Raw genomic sequence first — 21,190 nt, forward strand, 5'->3', positions numbered from 1 at the left:
GTATTTATACCCCGCCCATCTGACTGGGTTCCCCCACTCTGATTAATTGTGCGGTCTACCAGATCTTGTTAAAAAGTCCTGGGCAGTCCAGCATTAATCTTTTAACTGGACATGTTGTTCAGTGGTGCACCAACTACCTGGTGGTTTGCTACCCAGTGATGGTGGGTAGAGGGAGGCAGGAATGGTCATCTGTAGCCTAGCGGACATCCACCTTCAAAATAACTGGTGGAAATGTGCTTCCTGAAACGACAAATCTGAATTTAAGAACCTGAGGAACATGACATGCACATGCAGCTCCAGCTTTAGTGAATGTTTATTCAGATTAATTTGCACAGACTACAATTTGGGAATAGTGAAATAGTAGAAATAATGGATCCAGTGCTTCAGAAAAAATAATACACTCCAGCTATCAGGAGTAAGGGAAACATCATCTTAGGCCAGCAATCTTCAAGCATATGTCCTCAGATGTTTTCTGACTACAGCTTCTATCACCTCTAGCCAGTTTAGTTAATGGCCAAGGATGAAATAAGTCATAGCTGAACAAGACAGGGGAGAACATATCTTAGAGAACAACATTCCCTACTTGAGCTTTAAGAGACCAAGGTGTACTACAGATGTGGCATAAATTAAATATATTTCATGGCTTTTATACTCCCCCCCCAAAAAAAACCCTGATATTTAAAAATCTGTCTTCTTTTTCTTTTTCTTTCTTTTATTACCTGCCCTTCACCAGTAGGTTCTGTGCAAGGGTAAAACAATTTAAAGTTCAGAGATTAAAAGCAATTAAAAGCAAAGGAACACAGGAATAAAGTGGGTCCTCCTTTGTAGGTGAGCCATACTTTGTAAAATGTTTGTATTTATAGCTAAATGCTGCGAAACATTTGTTCTGTCCAACCCCTAAGTTTGTCTGCGCATGTATGAGTTTGAATGAGAGAGAGAGAGAGAGAGAGAGAGAGAGAGAGAGAGAGAGGCTTCTGCACAGTGACAATAATTAGAGCTGCTAGGTCATTGCTCTGAAAGATGCTTTGTGTCAGTCTACACAAACTCAATGGAATGATAGGTACTGGCAGAAACACAGTTTTCTGTGCTTCACCCATTTCCATTTTTGGCTAATAAGCTAAGACCTGGCAACAGTAAAAGAGGGAAGCGATAGGAACAAATTGTACACTCATGTAGTACCAAAAAAATTGCTCTGTAATTTGTTGCTCTTATGTTCAATTTAAAATGCAATTAGTGATTATGAACCATGTCATGAGCATGCATCTGCTCAGTGGGCTGTTGCACATTAGGGTCTTGCCATACAGTGTAGCTGCCATTTGGAGACACTTGCAAGTAGCCTGTGTCTGGTGAATGTCATGAGAGGTGAATCTTAGATAGGCAAGTTTCAAAGTATGGTAGAAAATGTCTGCAAAAACAGAAGGACATTTCTACTCATTTTAGTGAGCAAGAGAAGCCTAGGTTGTGTGGAGTTTACGGGATTTTGGTACAGTGGCATAACTAAGAGTAAGTAGGAGTAAACTCTGAGAAAGTTGATCTCCCATTATACAGTTCTATTTTATACAGGACTATTTTATTGATAAATGTTAGACAAAAGAATGAGTGAAACACTATTATAATCTTATAAGGTTTATTTTATGGCTGGATTTAACTAAACTGTGCTAAAAACAAGTCCCCCTAGCACAATGGGATTCACCCCACATGCCCTCCCCAAATCCGTTTGGGAAGGCCAGGAGAACCCTCAGACCTTGATAAGAGGTACCAAAGTTCAGCATAATAGGACATGTTTTCCATGTGGAAGGTTCAATTTCTGATATGTCTAGTTAAAAAGAATCCAGTGGCAGGTAATGGGTGAGAAAGCCTCTGCCTGAGACCCTGGAAAGTTGCTGAACTTGATGGACAAACAGTCTGACTTGGTCTAAGGCATCTTCTACATTTCTGCTTTTTTATTTGGAATCTCTTCATTATCTATACTTGCGACTGTTTCAGAAAGAGTATTACCATTTTTCATTCCTCATGAGATTGTTTGTGTGCGCTCTGCCAGGAACTTCTCTTGCAGTTAGCTTCTGTGAATTACTTCACTGGCAAAGAAGGATAGCCTTAACAAATAAGCAGAGCAAGACTGCAGTTTTGTTCACACATACCGGAGAAGTAGCCCCATGAAATTCAGTTGTATTTCTGAGTAGTTCACGCATAGGATTAAAGCTGTAAGGCATGATTTCTGATACATGTGCAGTTTTATATGTGGTTCACAGCAATAACAAGCTCACTACAGAAATAAAAAATTATGTTTTATAATTTGTTGTCAACACTACTGAAGAAACATTATTGTGTCATGGACCAAATATGTTTACAAGTTGTTGTTTTTTTCACAGCACAACAAACACAGCAGATGATGTTTCTAGTAGATATTCACGAACAGCAGACAGAACAGGATATAACAGATATAGCAGGGATGCAAATTCTTCTGGAAACATTTTACCAAATAATTCTTTGGAAAAGAAGGTTGAAGATCTCGAAAAGGTAAATGTGTAATCAGTCACTGGGTGTGGGCAGGGAGTTCTGTAAAGCAAGTCACCAACACTGCAAAGACCTTGCTGCGGTTGCCACCGAATAGAAGCTACTTCAGAAAGTAGAAACACCTAGATATTGAAGTCCAACTAAGATCTTAACAATTGTGTAGGTTCATATTGAAGCAGATAATTTCCTTCAAAATCAGCACTTTGAATCTGGACCAGTTGGATTTTCTAAACAGTTTTTCCAGGCACCTTTATGTATCATACATTGCAAGAATCAAACCTGATTATTATAAAGGCACATATTATATATGAATAAAACTGGTCAGTTCACATGATACTTAGTGCATCTGACACCAGTATTGTTGAGCTTAGTGAACTATTTGTCTCAGATTTTAAAGAATATGTATATTCTTTCCCAATAAAGTATTTTTGAAAACAAAATGGATAAAAATCAAATGACCCTTTTTCCAAAAAATGAAATTGGATTTTTAAAATTTCAGAATATTGACTATGATCCTTTGTCTCAAAAACACACACACTGCATAATTTTCTACTTAAAACAATTAATCGGAGGGGGGGGGATTATTATATTTTTTAGAAGAGGCATAAATATGACACGAGATATGTACTTATTGTTGTGCAAATTATGACTATATAGACTCTTAATGAAATTGCATAGGCACATTATTTTTGTTGTTTTTGTTATTTATTAAATTTGTTAGTTGCTTTTTATCTTGGTCAAGGCAAACAAGCAAACTATTCCACCTTCCCACATAGATACATTAATACCAGGGTGGGGGTGGGGACATTGAAAACATCTCACCCACTCCTAAACGGCCACAGATAGTTAAAGGCCAGAGACCTAGTTATAGAGATAACAGCCACAGGTGGGAAACCACCTCAGAAAAGGTCCGTTCTTGTGTTGCCACCCTCTGGACCTCTTGTGAAGAGGGCACATGAAGAAGGGCCTCAGTTGATGGTCATAGGAGCTTGCAACAGTAGGGTCCATGTTGAGAGCTGGAAGCTATTATGATTTGGCCATGTACTGGGTATTGTTAACCTCCCTTGGGCTCATTCATATTTTGTAATGTAATTTAATGTCTGTCTTTTTAACCATTTTTGAAAATTGAATTCTAATTAATTTGTGTACATCTTTTGTTTGAAAAGCATGCTATACATTGTTGAATTTTTAAAAATACGTTATCTCAATTAGTGTCCACAGAAAGAGCCAAATAAAAGAGAAATCCTTTATTTCACAATTTCTCCTGTAAACAAATGTAAATTGCATAGTGCAAAAGATGTGACCAGCAGTTATTAATTATATTCCATATATAATATAAAGGCCTTATGAGGCTACAAACAGCTGTGCATTAATGCTTATGGCAACCAATTGCATGCTTTTGCAGGAAGTAATGAAATGGAAAGTTAGAAACTTGATTGAAATTAATTATTTTCATCATCTTGATTTAAATCAGCCCACTCTGGATAATAGAAGAAAAGCCTGTGATATGTCTATATTGGTGTGTTACTACATGCAGCATATTTTGGGTCTAGAGCTGAACTAAATTCCATTGAATCTTAAACTTGATTACATTTACTTTGTATTTCTATTCTTTGCATTGTTCTTAAAATAAATATTTATTTTATTTTTTGAAGGAGCTAGCAAAGGAGAGACAAGAAAACATCAGGCTTGTGAGGATAACACAAGACAAAGAGGAGTTAATTGGGAAACTGAAGGAGGAAATTGATTTATTAAACAGGGTAAGTGCTTGTTTGCTGTGGAATACAGTCGTACCTTGGTTTACGAACTTAATCCATTCTGGAAGTCCGTTCTTAAACCAAAGCATTCTTAAACCAAGGCGTGCTTTCCCATAGCAGCAGGGGACTTAATTTACAAATGGAACACAATAGGAAGCAGAACATGTTCTGCTTGCAAGGCAAAGTTCACAAACCAAAACACCTACTTCTGGGTTTGCAGCGTTCTTAATCCAAGTTGTTCCTAAACTAAGCTGTTCTGAAACCAAGGTACCACTGTATGAGAAATTCCCCAGAATTTTGGGGACAGTGCACACATCTTACAGTCTGGGACTTCCTCCTGTAAGTAATACCACTTTCTGGTTATTGGTTTATTTTTACTTTTTTATCCTGTCCTTCCTCCTGAGCTCAGGTGGTGTATTTTGTGTCCCACATTATGTGGCTCTCATTTTTGACAACCAGGCAGTTCCCAGTGAGTCTCTTTGAGTTACCTGGCATCTTTTCACCCCCAAACTGCTTGTTCCTATTGATGGTTTATGCTTCTGCATTCAGGTGACCTTCCTGCTGGTTTCAGGTGAAGGGCTTCTTGCTGATGTACAGTAAGCCTGCAACTTACCAGGGGGTACTTTCTGCAGATTGCACCTAAAGCAAAATTGCACAGTGTCAAAACACATTGAGTTCAGTGGTGGGTGGCATTGCCAAAGTCTTTCTTCCTGACACCTGCCCCTCTTCCATCCCTTTTTAAATTTTGCTTGTTTATTTATTTAGCCAAGTGCATAAAGCTTAATGCACACAACTTAAAAGTGTGTAAGTTGCAGGCTTACTATATTGTAAAAAGAGGCAATCTGTCAATAACATTCTCAACAGAAACCAAAGTTCCTTTTCTCAAGAAAGTTGCCCCTCTCCAAAAAAAGCACCAGTATGTGCAATCTCCAGTTTGAGCCAAAGGAAGCCAGCACTGAGCTGAGCAACACTATCTTTTTATTCCCCAGGGCAGCTCCGGGGTAGAAAGAGATGGGGGGGGGCAGCAGTGTGTGTGTGTGTGTGTGTGTGTGTGTGTGTGTGTGTGTGTGTGTGTTTGTGTGTGCTGGCTGTTCCTGCTTCCCTGCTAAGTGTGTGTATATACGCCATGGATTTTCAAGTGTATGTGTTCACATGCAAGACATGTACACATGCGCACTGGCAGGCAGCCCTTGCAGGAGTGGCCAACCCTCAGTGTAGCCCTTGGGCCAAAAAGATAAGCTACCCCATCCTAATTGGTTGAGAACCATAGCACCAGTTGACGGACACTTTGTCATTTGACTCTGGAATGTGTGTGGTGCTCTTGTTCCCTTGAACAATAAACATTTAATTCTTAAATTAGGTATGTAATTTTCAAAAGGAATCTTAATTAAATAGGAAATAAATCCCGTATATGACTGACTCCTTCCTTTTGACTTGCCTTGAGTATTTAAGTTGCAGGCAGTTGTTGTGGTTGGACCATGTCCAAGTAGCTCATTCTTTAAGTCATTTTTGGAATGTTATTTCTGCTGCATAAACATTCCACAAAGTAAGCGTATGTATGTGTGTGAGAAAGAAAGTATTTTATATATATACACACACAATTATGTCCTTATGTGAGCTTCTTGTGCGTTGTATCTGTGCCACCTGTCTGGATATTATGTGTTTGATTATGGGTTTCCTGCATCAGGATTTGACAAGATGGCTTAAAAGCCCTGCTCCAGTTCTCTTGATACAAATTAGCCAAGACAAAAGCAAACCTGAGTCTATTGTAATGAAAAGCTAGTTGCTTTCCTTTTCTTCCTAATACATATGACTTCTGAAATGGATTTTTTTTTTAACCATAGTGGATGCTTTAACCCAGGAATGAGAAACATGTGGCCCTCCAATTGTAGTTGGACGTCATCCCTCTTCATCCTTGACCACTGGGTATTTTGGCTGGGGCTGATGGGAATTGGAGCCTAACATCTGGAAGGCCACATGTTCCCGACCCCAGATGAAGTTAGCTGCTGACCTCAAAGTGCTGTCCTGACATGACTGCTTTGTTTTTGAAATTTGATTTCACGTCATTCTTTACTTGCTTTCAATTAGCTTTTGCTCATTTCTTACGGGCCACTAACCTTTAAATCTCACTTCTCCCCACCTTTTCCTCTCTTGAGATACTGGAAGTTATCCAGATGCCCATTGTATGGATGGAAGGGAAAAATGTGCACAGCTGATGTTTTTTAGGGTACTGCTACAGTTGATGGGACATGCAGCTGTGTTGGGTAGAGTTATTTTATTTTATTAAATTTTATACACCACTTGAGAGTAAAAAAGAAGAAGCTTCAAAGCAGTTTACAAAAATGATGTGAACACTTCTAAGAACTCTCCAGCTGAATGCCCAGCTCCATATGTTCCAACAATTTACAGGAGAAAACAGGAACATGCTTATAACAACCATATTCTCATACCAAGGTAAAGGTAAAGGTAAAGGGACCCCTGACAATTAAGTCCAGTTGTGAACAACTCTGGGGTTGCAGTGCTCATCTCACTTTACAGGCCGAGGCAGCCGGCGTTTGTCCGCTTCTGCAGACAGTTTTTCTGGCGAAACCAGAGCAGTGCACAGAAATGCTGTTTACCTTCCCTCCGGAGTGATACCTATTTATCTACTTGCACTGCGTGCTTTCAAACTGCTAGGTTGGCAGGAGCTGGGACCGAACAATAGGAGCTCACCCCATTGTGGGGATTCAAACTGCCAACCTTTCAATCGGCAAGCCCAAGTGTCACGGTGGTTTAACCCACAGCGCCACCCACATCCCTCTCATACCAAACCCACTATTTTATCTGATGTGCCCATTCACTCTTCAACAGCCTTGTTGAGGTGCTTGTTTTAAATTTGTTCTTTAAAGAACCCAGCCAGATGGGTGGGGTAAAAATAATACACACACACACACACAATCAACATCATCGGGGGGGAGAGGGCTGTGTCTCCTGTCCTTGCCTCTGGGGCACCTACCAATTCACCACCACATTTTGGGGCATGTCTGCAAAGGTGAAGCCTGTTGAATGGGCACCACCTGTTCTGAGCTGGAGTCCAGATTGTACAGTGAGCGTGCATTTGGCAGGCTTCTTCCCTACAGACATGCCCACAGCTTGGGAGTGGGTAGGGTATACAACAGTATGGGCAGGGCCACCATGTGGCATATAATTGCATGGCAAGAAGAACGCTTCAATTTAGACTATGAGTGTGGCACATTCTTGTTTGTGCACACTCATGGCCTAATAAGCTTCACCAGCATGTGGAATGATAGCCTTCAAACACCATGACACCTTGATGTTCATGTGTGATTATGTGCATGTGCATTAGAGGTAAGATTCGACCACCTCCCCAGACCCACTCAGATTACGTTTCTACATATTTGTTCTTATTACTTATTAGATTTTTCTTCTGCCCTTCCTCTTAAAGAAGCCCAGCACTACAAATATTGAAACGAGAGCAATTCAAGAGTTAAAAACATTTAAAAATAAAATAAAATTCAAAGCTCCCAGAATACAATAAACCAATAAAATACAGGGTAAAACATCAATAAAAACAACCAGTGAAAACCAATTAGCATGTTTATTTGTCAGTGTATAACCTAACGGCCTGTATAAATAAATATGTCTTTGCCAAATGGCAGAAGATCATCTTTGGGAGGGGGCCCGAACCCTGAACAATGACAATTCTAGCAGCTCTCATTAACACAATTTTAGCAGGCCATTCCTAAAATGCAAACGTAGGGGCAAGGATTTACCTGGGGCAGGTTTCAGACAAGGTGTTTCCTGGAAAATTAGGTACAGTAGTGCATAAGTAACAGTTGGAGCAGATGTCACTTAATGCAGAAATCTCATTTGTATTGCTGGCAAAGAACACAAGCTTTTCTAGGCTTTTATTTCATCTCCTCTCCAGTGCCTGAAGGATCCCCCACCCTTCCTGGCTTGCACAACGATTCCCAATTTTACCCTTTATCTGTTTTCCCATCGTTTCATATATATGGCACTTGGCAAAATGCTCGAGAAGCATTTTTAAGTTTCCATCCTTGGGCCCAGCAGCTAATTTGGAAAGAATGTTTGGACTACTGGTAATAATGTAAAGTAGTTAAAATATAGTTATAACTATTCTGGCACAGAAAAAAATTTCCCATGTCTAGAAGTATGGACTCAGTAACACAACATCATTGTACGCATAACTATTGCTGCTGCTGTCCAGTTACCCCAGACGCAAAAACCTCAAAGAGAGAGTATGCACCATTCCACAGTGCTGCTGGTGGTAATCTCATCGTTTCTCACCCATGGTGTGATAACCATTAAGAGTGCCATTCCACTTAGCAGGAATCTTGCTCTTAGCCAAATTCAAATTGTGCCTCAAACTCAAAAAAGATGTTGTGCACCACTGCCTTCATGTCACCTTTCAAACTTCTTGCACTAATAGTACATTGGATCTCACCCATGGTGTTTGGACATGTGCAGGGAATCTAGGACATTGCATGTCACAGAAAGTACTCCTTAATCAAACATTACTTGATCTGTAATAAACCCAGTCTTTAATGAGAAAAATACTGGGCATAAGTGGACATCGTGAGGAGGGAAATAGATGCTTTGCAATTGTGCAGACATGGGGGGTTAACTAGGGCAAGATGTATAAGGGCGTTGACCCTTTCGCTACTAGAAACCTGCGTCAGTTTGGGCCTCTGGTGTGTCTGCGTCAGGTTGTAGTCTGAAGGTGAACAGCAGGTATGGGGGTCCTGATTCGGACTGCAGCGGGAGTCCCAATTTGGAACAGACACTGGCATCAAATGACTGAGGTCCCATCTGGTTTGGCTTTGAAATTTGTGGTGATTTCAGGCATAAAAGTAACAGAAGCAGCATGCTAACCATTTTTAATATGTAAAAATTTTTCCATTACGAAAGAGCAGTTCAGTAAGTAACATTGGTCACACATTTCAAGCACAACCATCCATTAAGGCATTCTCTTTTCAGAGTTAAGAGAGCTCAATTTTTTCCAGTGTATATAACACAAAACATTTTACTAATCTTGCAAATTTTGATTTACTTCCGCATTTCAGATTACATTGTACATGCTTATAGCAAAATACATTTATGTGGTAATGGGATATTTACTTTACTCAATGTAAATTTAAAATCTGTTAATGCCCATATATCTTAAACTTGCTTTGTTTGTGTTTAGCAATCAGCTTTTGTTGTCTGCCATTTTGCTCTTATATAGTAATGTCCTATAATCCAGTCCATTAAGAAAATGACTTGATGAATTAATAACTGTACACCTTGCTATGTTTCCTTCTCAAAGGACCTAGATGATATAGAAGATGAAAACGAGCAATTAAAGCAGGAAAATAAGACACTCTTAAAAGTTGTTGGACAGCTGACAAGGTAGAAGTTGAAAGATTCAACAAGGAATGAAATATGAAAACTACTGATTGAATGTTTCAAGATCAAGGCTACAATATGTCTTTGCTGCAATGTGTCAGAACAACTGTCTTTCTATTTATTATTATTGAGGGGAGCAGAATGAATGTTTTGCATAATACTCTTCCTTCAATGAAATAGATTCAGATTTTGTGAGTACTTCTACACTCACTCCCTTGCATTTCCCAAGTTAATTAATTCAAACACAGACATCTCAAATGTCATGTTCTTTATTGTTCTGTATGTCTTTATTTTGAATGTGTATTATCCAGCTTTTAAGAGCATTTGATTGCCAAGATTGAATTTTGGTCTATACAAACATCACTTTGTCTTTTCCACTCTATATGAGTGGAAGTAATTGGAGTAAACTTTGTTTACACAGATTCAAAATATATATATTGCTACTTGTAAAGTGTGGGTGCCTTACTACAGTGCTGATGTGAAACATTTTACAGCTGTGTTACTTATTCTACAAAGAATCCTGTATTTTGTGATTTTATTTTGTACTATATCTGAAATACTGACAATGGTATATAGTATCTCCCATCCCCTGTATAGCTGCTTTGTGACAGAAAAAAATGTTTTATAAATCATCAATCACCAATCGTTATCAACACTAGTAGTCTTTAGGAAAATGTCTGTGTCATGTATTATAGGTTAATCACAATGCTTGCGTGTCCACAGGAAAAATTATTCTTTTATACAAGGGGAAATCCACTCTTTCCAGTTAACAAACGCTATGGCCTGGTTCAGATACAATGATCATGGTCCATTAAACCATAGTATTGAACTGAGAACAATGAGTCTTCATTCCATATCCTGGTTTGCAGTCAGAGATTCAGTGGGAAACTGGTTTAAGACACCTCCCCTCCCCCAAGCACCAAGCATTGCATCACAGTGCATGAGGGAACGAAATGTGGGAGAGTGCAGGACAATGTTTGTTCTTAGTCCAATAAGCCATGGTTTATTGGATTGAAACTGTTACGGCTGAATCTCACCTCTATGAGAGTGGTATGCTATGGTTTACATCAATTATTTCTATCATGTAAAATTTAATAAAGGATAGTGGATCATTTTGTAAGTTTTATGAGCATTGGTATTAAATGGATTATCAGGATTATCTGTGATTCATAATGGTTTTTGAAGCTGTGATAAAATTTGTTAATATAGTACAAAAGGGAAGTTCATGATTTTTGGGCCCTCTAAAAGTATTATAGAAAAACATCTGGAATAACACTAATATTTGTTAAAATAAAGTATGTTGCATGTTCTGTTACACACTAACATCCGTTGTCTGCATCAATATTTTATGTTACGAACAATGAAATACCACTTATAAACCACTGGTGCCAGATCTTATCTTGGGAGTGCACCATTCCCTTTTAGTTTAAATATAAATGCTGTTGGTCCTGAGAACAATCTGACCTTGAGAATAGTCCAGAGTAAAGCCCCTCCCAAACCCAAAGCCTTTTCTGATGTGAAGTGAAGCAGAGCTCTGTGCCCTACATGAAGAAAGGCATTGCAAGTGCTGCTTAGCAGTGTATGCTACTGGTGGAACTGATGTTCCTGTGGTGCTGCAGCTCTATAATATCAGTTTGCAATAATGTGCCACAAGGCTTTGGGAATAAGTTTTCATAGCATGTTAGTAGTGCAGTGGTTCTCAAATGTTGTGCTACTGAGGGAGGCAAAGGGAGCATCTTGAAATATTAAGCTACATATTGGATGCTTCGACTATTCTAACCACTACTCTGCACTCCTTATAGCAGGTACTCATACCCTGTGCCTATATCTGGGAAATAACATCCCAAGTTGTGGGTAGTAGGAATGCATCAGGATTTTGTGATACAAGACTGTGCTTCTCTGTGTGGGGAATGTCTCAAAAACCACTGTTACAAAGAAACAATGTCCTATCCCTGAAATGTGACGGAAGTGGGCATGACTCTTGAGGCAATCTCTGTTAGGCTGTCCTAACAGTGCCTTTCCATTTGAGAGGTGATGAAATACACATTTGTGAGTGCAAGAGTGAACCATGCCTTGAACTTTAATCCAAAACAAAAGCCCTATGCCTCACTTACAAAAGTTTGAGGAAACTGTTAGAAATCGAGGCATGTAAACTTAATTACATGCATATATTTAATGTAAAATAACATATGCATGGAAGAATGGGGTTGCATTTGGTTCTCTGGGATGGTTGTTGAGGCTGCAACTGTAATCCCATTTACCTGGGAGTAAGTTGCATTGCACTCACTTCTGAGTAGGCATATGCAGGGTTGCCCTGTGAATTTAGCAATTGTTGGCATGTTGACTTCAGTTAACACAGTGTTGCTTAAAGCACAAACCATTAAAATAAGCCATGAAAATGTCCTGTGTAGATCTGCATAAATGGGTGGTGTTATTCAACAGTTTATACGTTCTCACTCTTCAACCTGGACTGGAGGACCAAGGCCTGAGTGCACATATGCTATAGAAAGGAGCCTCAAGATGTCTAGGGTTTCCAGCCATATCTTTACGGGATCGTCCTTTGTTTCAAAAATCATGGTGGTCAGTTCTTGAAGCAAAATTGTTAATTTCTCCAACAATTCTCGCAAAATGAACAATATACCTGACTTCCTCTCCTCTCCCCCTTTACTTCTGCTCCAAAAGATATGACATGCATTAATTACCTAATATATAGCTGGCAGTTCTAAATGTTTTGAGTTGCAAGATGTAGAGGAATTGCAGGCAAGCAGTGTTGTCTTATCTGCTTTAATTTTGGACTACCTGGTGTGCTGTGACTCATTGACAGTTTCATTAGATAAGCATCCATATATGAAGCCTCAAATGATTTTATTGTAACTACTTCAATGTGCCTTTAGCATGCTTGATATCACAGTGAGACAAAAGCATGCTGCAGTGAAAAGGATCTAGGAGTCTTGGTTGACCACAAACTTGACATGAGCCAACAGTGTGACGCGGCAGCTAAAAAAGCCAATGCAATTCTGGGCTGCATCAATAGGAGTATAGCATCTAGATCAAGGGAAGTAATAGTGCCACTGTATTCTGCTCTGGTCAGACCTCACCTGGAGTACTGTGTCCAGTTCTGGGCACCACAGTTCAAGAAGGACACTGACAAACTGGAACGTGTCCAGAGGAGGGCAACCAAAATGGTCAAAGGCCTGGAAACGATGCCTTATGTGGAACGGCTAAGGGAGCTGGGAATGTTTAGCCTGGAGAAGAGGAGGTTAAGGGGTGATATGATAGCCATGTTCAAATATATAAAAGGATGTCACATAGAGGAGGGAGAAAGGTGGTTTTCTGCTGCTCCAAAGAAGCGGACACGGAGCAATGGATCCAAACTACAAGAAAGAAGATTCCATCTAAACATTAGGAAGAACTTCCTGACAGTAAGAGCTGTTCGACAGTGGAATTTGCTGCCAAGGAGTGTGGTGGAGTCTCCTTCTTTGGAGGTCTTTAAGCAGAGGCTTGACAACCATATGTCAGGAGTGCCCTGATGGTGTTTCCTGCTTGGCAGGGGGTTGGACTCGATGGCCCTTGTGGTCTCTTCCAACTCTATGATTCTATGCAGTAAGTATAAGGGAAAGAGTATAGAACCTGTTACCTTCAAACTGAAACACACACACACACACACACACACACATACACCTATTTGTTTCTGAAGCAAGGTCTAACAGGGTTTCCCAAATTTGAGTGTCTCAAGCTGATTTTGGACTACAAATCCTATCATCCCTAGCTGGAAGGACCAATGGTCAGGGATGATGGGAATTGTAGTCCCCAAACAGCAGGAGATCCAAATTTGGGAAAGTGGTCTCATTCCAGTTAACGGGGGGAAATTATATGATCATGTAACTTTTATTTTTTTCCAAGGAGGCAGATGGGGTGCATTTTTTATAAAGTGTTGGATTTTAGTCTGGTATCAGATTCTCTGTATTCTTATAGAACTTCTCATTTTTATAACTTTCAGAGGGATTGATCAGGGGACAGAGATGGGTAAGGTTCATTCACTTTTGGCATCTAAACCTGATGTGTTACCATCCAGCAGATAGCAACACTTCACTCTCAATCTGTTGCATGACCTAGTTTGGCTCCAGCTGTATAGTACAGTATTCCACTTCCTGCTAGCTGCAAGGCTGAAGATTTCCAGAATCCCTTCAATGAGATCAGGATTCAATGTTTGTGAAAGAGTACACACAAAGAGATGAAGTAATGGAATACGTGCCCATTCTCAATTCCCTCCAGGACCCTTTTCTAATGTCAAAACTGTTGGCCTTGGGCCTGAGATGTTACTAATGTTTCCATGGCTGTGATAGTGAGAGGGGTAGGACTTACCAGCAGAAGCATGTTATGCATAGTAAAGCTTGCGGAATCAAAGAGAAACTGAATAAGTACATTGCCAAATTACACAAATGACTACCAAACTTCTCTTTAAAATGTCCACATATCTTAATCCCAGCCACCTTTATTGTTGTATACATATCATATGCAAACCATGTGTGTTTTTATAATTGCTCACCATAATTAAATGTGCAGCTGATGTACCACCACACCACATAGCAACGTATGTAGAGCAATGCAAGGATTTCTTACTTCAATTGAAACAGTTATCAATTGGTCTGTTGCTTATATTCTGTTCTAGTTTTGGATGTTGTTTGTTACTAGTACTCTGCAATAGCTGTTGCTAAAAATGATCTTTAGATGAAGCCCGGAGTTATAAAATTTATTAAGGGTTGTTTTTTTAAAAAGTCACTGAACCATCACTTAGCAATAAAGGAATATACATGCACACTTACTCTCTTTTAGTTACAGATAATTATTGTTTTGTGTTGAGAGATTTATTGAACACTTAGTAAGGTGTGTGCATGCTTTTTTTGTTTATCTGGAAACAGAAATGTTTTTTTAAAAAATGAAGAGAGCCAGTCTTGCAGGAATCAAAGTATCCCATGGGGTCCCTCATTTTTTAACCCAGTTACATTTAAGCAGGTATCCATGATTAAGCCAAGGTGGGCTTTCTTTATCCCTGCCAGCCAGCAACCCCCCTCACAAAAAGTGTTAGAACCGGGACTAAATAATAATTGTGAGATTGAGAAACTGATGTGTGTTTTCCATTATTGCAAATGTAATCCCATGACAGCAATCCATTCTATTGAATATCTTTTTAATTTTTCAAGTTAAGTTTAGAAGCCCCTGAGTGCACAACCCAAAACATTCCAAGAACCACTTTTGCATTTTCATTAACTCAGATATGCACTACTATATTTCACCATGAAAAAAGCATGCAATTTCTTCCCTATTTCTCTGTTCTCCCACCACCACATTTGTGAATCCCTCCTCCTGATAAAAAAAACTAGAGGCAAAAGGACCTCTGTTTTTTAGTCTATTTTGCTCTAGCTCTGTGTTTTCTCCCCTCTCCTTCCACCCCACCCTCACCAATTGCTGCTGCTGCTTGCTGAACTCCATGGTTTAACTTTCAGGACAATTCACACATTGTGATTCCTGGACAAGGTAGGTTGTACAACATGCCTCGTCTACAATGTCAGGGAAAATGTGTATGAAGAACGCATGCCTCTGAACTGGGGAGAGGAAGAGCAACATTCTCCCTATTCTACTGTTGATGGGCCTAAGGGAATTTTAGATAGAGACACATTGAGGTAGGAACAGGCTGCTACTATCAGGTACTATAATTCCCCTAGATCAAAGGGCTGTAAATAGAAGGCTATAGCCTGGCTGTAGTCTAGAAAGATCCCAAGGTAAAGTCACATACCCTGTTTTTAAGGCACCATTAGGAAACCTGTGGCTTTCCAATTTCCATCGTCCCTGACAACTGGCTGTGCTGGCTGTTGCTGATGGGTCATCCAATAACATCTGGACGGCCACTGCTGCCACAGCCCTGTCCTAGCCTAGGACATCCCGTTACACCTCAGGAAGAGAATCATTCTTTTCTCAGTTCACTTCTTCCCCTTTTGCCTTGAAACAATCTGGACTCTGAATAGAAAACACTGAAGTCTGGTTTGTCCTAATAAAAGGTGGTAGTCTTCTGCCTCTGAAAGCTGCACTAATGGGCAGAAGTGACAGCCCAGGTTCGTTAAAGAACAAAACATGTGTGTTAGAAAAGAATCTTGAGTCTTATTTAAATGACAAGATTCTTCCAGATAAATGGTTTGTAGCTTATATCTAACCACTTTGCCATGGTAAACCATTACAAACTGTCAAACAGAGTAGCTAGTTTCTAAGTGCATAAATATTTACAGAGCTAAAAGTCATTATTCTACAATTTGCTAGTCCAAATGTGTCCTCCTAAATTCCTTGTGGCAGAGTTAAATTGTGAATGCCAGTTAAAATGGAGTGTGTGTGTCAGAGTTGCCTCCAGGTCCCAGCTCACAGAGGACCAACGCTAGCCAGTAATAACGTATAAAAGTCTTTATTGAAGATTAGTTTCCATTTCCAAACCGCAGCGTGCAACTCTACATCTTAGAGCTTAGACCGGCGAAGCTCCATCTGAGTCTCCGCCTCCTAGACACCAGTTTAAGACTCTAGCCTTACTCCACCTCTTCCGTTGTTCTTTCCTCCTCTGGGTCCTTCTGCCCCCTGGGGTTTCCTCCTTTCTGGACTCTTCTGACGCTGACCCCCCTGAGTCTTGCCCCTCCTTCCGGCGGGCTTTAGGACCTGGCTCCCTATCCGGGCTACCTGCTGTGCCGCTCGCCTGTACATTTGAACTTGGCGCGCGCGCCCAGCCTGTGACTTTCCTCTTGACCGTTTCCCCGCTCTCCGATGGAGGCGTGGTCAATCCTGATTCATCTCCTCTCTCTGGTGGTGAGAACACTGGTCCCGATGCCTGGGACTCCTCCCCCCCACTGCGCTCTGGTGGGGAAGCTGGTCCTGATTTCCAACTGCTGCTCTGGGAGTCCCCGCTGGCCCCTTCCTTCTGGGGTTTCCCCCTTGGCACCCCCCTTGCCCTGGCCATCGGCGCTCCTTTCTGTGAATCTTCCGATTCGCTGGAGAGGCTCATGGAATCCCTCTGATCACTGTCACCGCCTACGCTCCCTTCGGATTCCTCCCCCTCGCTCTCCATTTCCTCCCTCTCCTGTGCCTCTGCTCCTGAGCCCCTGACAGTGTGTGTTAAGTATTCTATTATAGGTACAACCTCCCTCATCCTAGCTTTCCACAGGCATGTAGCAGAATCCTGCAAGGAATGTCAGTGCAACCCTATACATTCCTATTCATAAATAAGCCTTATTGGGTTTAATGGAACTTACTCCCAGGAACATATGCACTAAAATGGCAGCCTGTGTTCTTAGATCTGTAGCTGGTACTGAACAGATTATTCACCCAGGAGATGCCTAATCTGTTTCATGAACAGGAAGGTGCCACGACCTCCAATCCCCTTGCTTACTGGGGTTGGGCCACTGTGCAACCCCATGCAAAAATCTTAATTCCTACTTTGGGCAGTGTAAACATTGGTAAACTGGTTTATTCTATTGTGGTGCCTTGTAAAATGTTGCATTTCCTTTTGCAGACCAACCAAAGCACTGGCATTTTGGATGCAAACCTGGGGATTGTATAATTGGCATTGGGAGAGTGCAACTTGGCCAACAATCTCTGAATTCATACAAATACATGCACTGTAGAATACTGTGCCAATACAACCTTCATACAACCTTCAATGGCCTCGGTCCAGTATACCTGAAGGAGCGTCTCAACTTCCATCGTTCTGCCCGGACACTGAGGTCCAGCGCCGAGGGCCTTCTAGCGGTTCCCTCATTGCAAGAAGCCAAGTTACAAAGAACCAGGCAGAGGGCCTTCTCGGTAGTGGCACCCACCCTGTGGAACGCCCTCCCACCAGATGTCAAAGAGAAAAACAACTACCAGACTTTTAGAAGACATCTGAAGGCAGCCCTGTTTAGGGAAGCTTTTAATGTTTAATAGACTATTTGTATTTTAATATTCTGTTGGAAGCCACCCAGAGTGGTTGGGGAAACCCAGCCAGATGGGCGGGGTAGAAATAATAAATTATTATTATTAATCTATCAACCTGTTATTTAGTTGTTGTTGTACACATGACCCAATCTGCTTGATAGATCTATAAGAAAATCAACTCTCACCAGGTGTTCCATTTGTTCTATGTAAAATCTTTCTATGACAATGTGTTTTAATTCATACCCTATGGATGTAGCAGGGGGTGCTGCTTATTACCAGCTTCTGTTTCCAAACTCCCTAAAATTTATATAGCAGCTCTTGATCATACTTGCCACATGATAGACCTCTGTGCCAAGGGTTTATCACTGAGCCACGCCATAATAAGACAATGTTGACTGACTCTTTTCTTGCTTTACATTCCAAGACCTTCTATGCTAAACAAAATCCTTTTGTTCCGAAATAAGGGAATTTCCATCTATTGCACAAGACTGCATTTGAAAAAGACATTGACTATTGGCTGTTTGACACAGCCCATTATTATCTCTAATTTGGGCAGATTCTGCAGGCCAAGTCTGTTGAATGACTATGTTTTTTCTGTAGGAAGAATACTAATCTCTGCTTTTGCCTGAAGGCTCTTTGCAACAATGATGCACTTTTCAATTGCAGCTGCCAATTAAGTGTCTACTACTCGGCATATTCAAGCGGCTTGGAGGTGGGGCAGAGGCAGTATCCTGCAGATTCATTTCAAACATAGGGCTCTGAGCCAAAGGGGTGCAAAATAATAATAAATAAAATAAAGAATTATTGTAAAAATAATAAATATTTAGTGGGGACACCAAATTTTGTCCTGGCTCAGGTGCCATATTACCAAAATCTGCACACACACCCGCTTATGAAGTAAGAAAACAACAAGTTGTTTATTATTGGAAGGACATAACTTAGCTAGAAAGGTTTCTTCTTCTAAACTAACTAATTAAGGTAGAGAATAGAGGCAGCGAAGATCACAGTCTAACACCACCAAACTGATTCATGTCACAAAATAGCAAGTGGAATAGCTGAAGGACAGGGAGGACTGCCCTGCAAATGAGTAATTCTAAGAGTGATTCAAATGTAGAGATGTTTAGGTCATGACACCAGCCTGGCCAGCATAGTCTCTTATCCCAGTTAGCATTTCGTGTATGATGTGGCTGTGTGACAAAAACAAAGTCAAACAATGGATGAGAACAAAGTCAATTCTATTGTTTTTGTTAGCTTAAGGAAACGACCATGTTGCTTCTATCTCCAGAAGGAATTTTTTAATAATAAACTCTAGAAGAATAAAACCATTTCTGTTTGCTTGAAATGAAACATTATGAGCTTGAAAACCTACACGCCTCGCCAGATTGTACTGCAGACAGAGTGCATTCCTTTGACTGTCAAGAGCAGCAGTTGTCTTCATGCCCCATATCAGTGGGAGAGAAATGTTGCATTTCTAAGTGGAGCCAGGAAATCCTAATTCCTAGGTTTATCATTATTCCACCTTCCGTAGCTGGGGACCTCCAGATGTTGTGGACTACAACTCCTTTCATCCCTGCTCATTGATCATGCCAACTGAGGCTAATGGGAGTCCCATTAGATTGAGGAAGGTTTCCCTTAATATTGGATAGAACTATTTATAAGAAGCTGCTGTGAGGTAGACTGTTAGTCCAGCTCAGTATTGGCTACAACAGAGGTGAAAGAATTGGATTTGGCTGGTGAGCCCAGTATTTATCTCCTACCCTAGGCTGGGCTGGTGAGCCCAGTATTTATCACCTACCCTAAATTTGACATACAGAAGGGGCTGTCCATCTGCCCATTACCTGAAATCACAATGGTGTCTGGTAATGGGGTGCTTTGAAGACCTGACAGCTGCCAAAAGTCCTGTGTGGTTTTTACAAGTCTCTTCGAGGATTGGTTGGCTGCAGAGGTTTTCCATGAAGAACAGCCAATCTCATGGAGTCTGCAGTCAGCACCTAGCTGCACTTGAGAGTTGAGACAAAACCACCAGAGGAAAGCTGTATCTTGGTTGTTAGGAAAAAGGGGAATCTAGTAGGGCTTTAGAGCTATGAAGATTCCAAGGGCTGGAAAATAGAAAAGGGAAGAAAAGTGCACCTAAAAGGGAGGGAGAAAACAGCAACCAGGGATTCATATAACCTAACCAACTCACACATCAACTCACAACTCACACAATTCTGACTTTACTCATTGGCTAAAAACACTGAAAAGTGGGAGCAACCAGCCTGGCTTATTTCACAAAAATTGTTTAGAAGTGTGCCTGCACTTTTTACTTTATACTTTCCTTCTAGTTAGGACTCGAGGCAGAAAGAAAGAAAGAAAGAAAGAAAGAAAGAAAGAAAGAAAGAAAGAAAGATAGATAGAAAGAAAGAAAGCTCAGAGCCTGCAGCCTCTTGCATGTATCATGGACCCAAGTGCAATGGCGCCATTATAAATCTGCCCATGGTCCGTGCAGTGCTATGCAGTTGCTATTCAACTTTTGAAAGAAGGGAGATCTTATCACACTTCTTCTAATATCACATCTGTTTTGTCTGCCAGAATTTCCATTTTATGTGCCACGGTTTGTTTTCTATGGACAGTATCTATTACCACTGTGAGGCTGGCTCTTTGTGCTGTAGAGACCAACCAAGCCTACCATATAGAACTGCAGTGAAGGTAACTGCGTGTGGATCATTTTGGGCCCTTATGGAAGTGCTTAAAAAAAAAACAAAAACAAAAACCTTAATCTGGCTATTGGTTGAAAATTATTATGGTATGTACTGTAAGTTGGAGGAAGATAATTCTAGCTAAAAGCCAAATGTTGTCTTTTAGATTTTCATTCTTGAATATCTTATGCTGTCTTATCCTTAAGGCTGTGACCAGACTTTTAAACCAACACACTGCAGGAACCCCATGGCTGTTAAAGGAAACCAAACAGACTGAAGCAAATGCTCCAAACATTGGCAAACAGCCACTTCCTTTCTCTAACACTGTTGTTTTTGTTTTTAATTACTTTCCTTCAGATAATATAACATCTTGATACTGTGGAGTACTCCCCACCTCCCAAAAAAAACCAAATGCTTTGTCCTGTTCCTTTTTTCTGTGTTCTGTGAGGCTCATGCTACATTTTCCTAAACATTGGCACCAAAAATATTTCTTTCTCCCCTTTCCACAAAATGGCTCACAGCCATACACTGCTCTCCAGAGGCCAGAGCAAAACATACTTCTAAACTTGAGGGGAAATAAAATACTGATTTTAAAACCCTAGTTTATATTTACAATAAATCAGTTCATAAACTGCCCTAGTTTGGAGCTGTTGACAGAAAAGTTAAAGTTGTTTCATTTCGGAATATTTAGCCATGCTTCAGTATCTAACAGTGTGATTTTGTGCATTTCTCCTCAGAAGTAAGACCTGTTGAGTTCAATGGGGCTTACTCCCAGGGAAGGAGGTTTAGAATTGCAGCCTGAAGCTCCTCGTGTTTAAGATGTCAGTGCTGAAACAATAACTATATGAATGTTCTCTGTCTCTGTCTCTTTCTCTTTCAATA

The 21,190-nt window shown here is 40.5% G+C and overlaps 1 protein-coding gene and 1 long non-coding RNA gene across 2 annotated transcripts in view; one reads left to right on the plus strand and one right to left on the minus strand.

Moving 5' to 3' along the window:
- LOC310825677 overlaps window positions 1-9,588 on the minus strand; it is a 30,071-nt gene extending 20,483 nt beyond the window's left edge. The window contains exon 1 of the long non-coding RNA XR_014555428.1: window positions 4,763-9,588. This is a non-coding gene — a long non-coding RNA (uncharacterized lncRNA). The remainder of the gene's footprint in view (window positions 1-4,762) is intronic.
- Window positions 1-11,003, plus strand: part of PAWR (pro-apoptotic WT1 regulator) — a gene marked incomplete at its 5' end in the record, with an annotated part of 54,235 nt that extends 43,232 nt beyond the window's left edge. Inside the window, 3 exons of the mRNA XM_083699458.1 lie at window positions 2,373-2,520; window positions 4,173-4,277; window positions 9,601-11,003. Of these exons, the coding sequence (XP_083555584.1) occupies window positions 2,373-2,520; window positions 4,173-4,277; window positions 9,601-9,687 (340 nt within the window). The 3' untranslated portion in view covers window positions 9,688-11,003. The remainder of the gene's footprint in view (window positions 1-2,372; window positions 2,521-4,172; window positions 4,278-9,600) is intronic.
- Between the last annotated feature and the right edge of the window lie 10,187 nt (window positions 11,004-21,190).

Source organism: Podarcis gaigeae (assembly GCF_964106915.1).
Source record: "Podarcis gaigeae genome assembly, chromosome: 10".
NCBI classification, from domain to species: Eukaryota; Metazoa; Chordata; class Lepidosauria; order Squamata; family Lacertidae; genus Podarcis; species Podarcis gaigeae.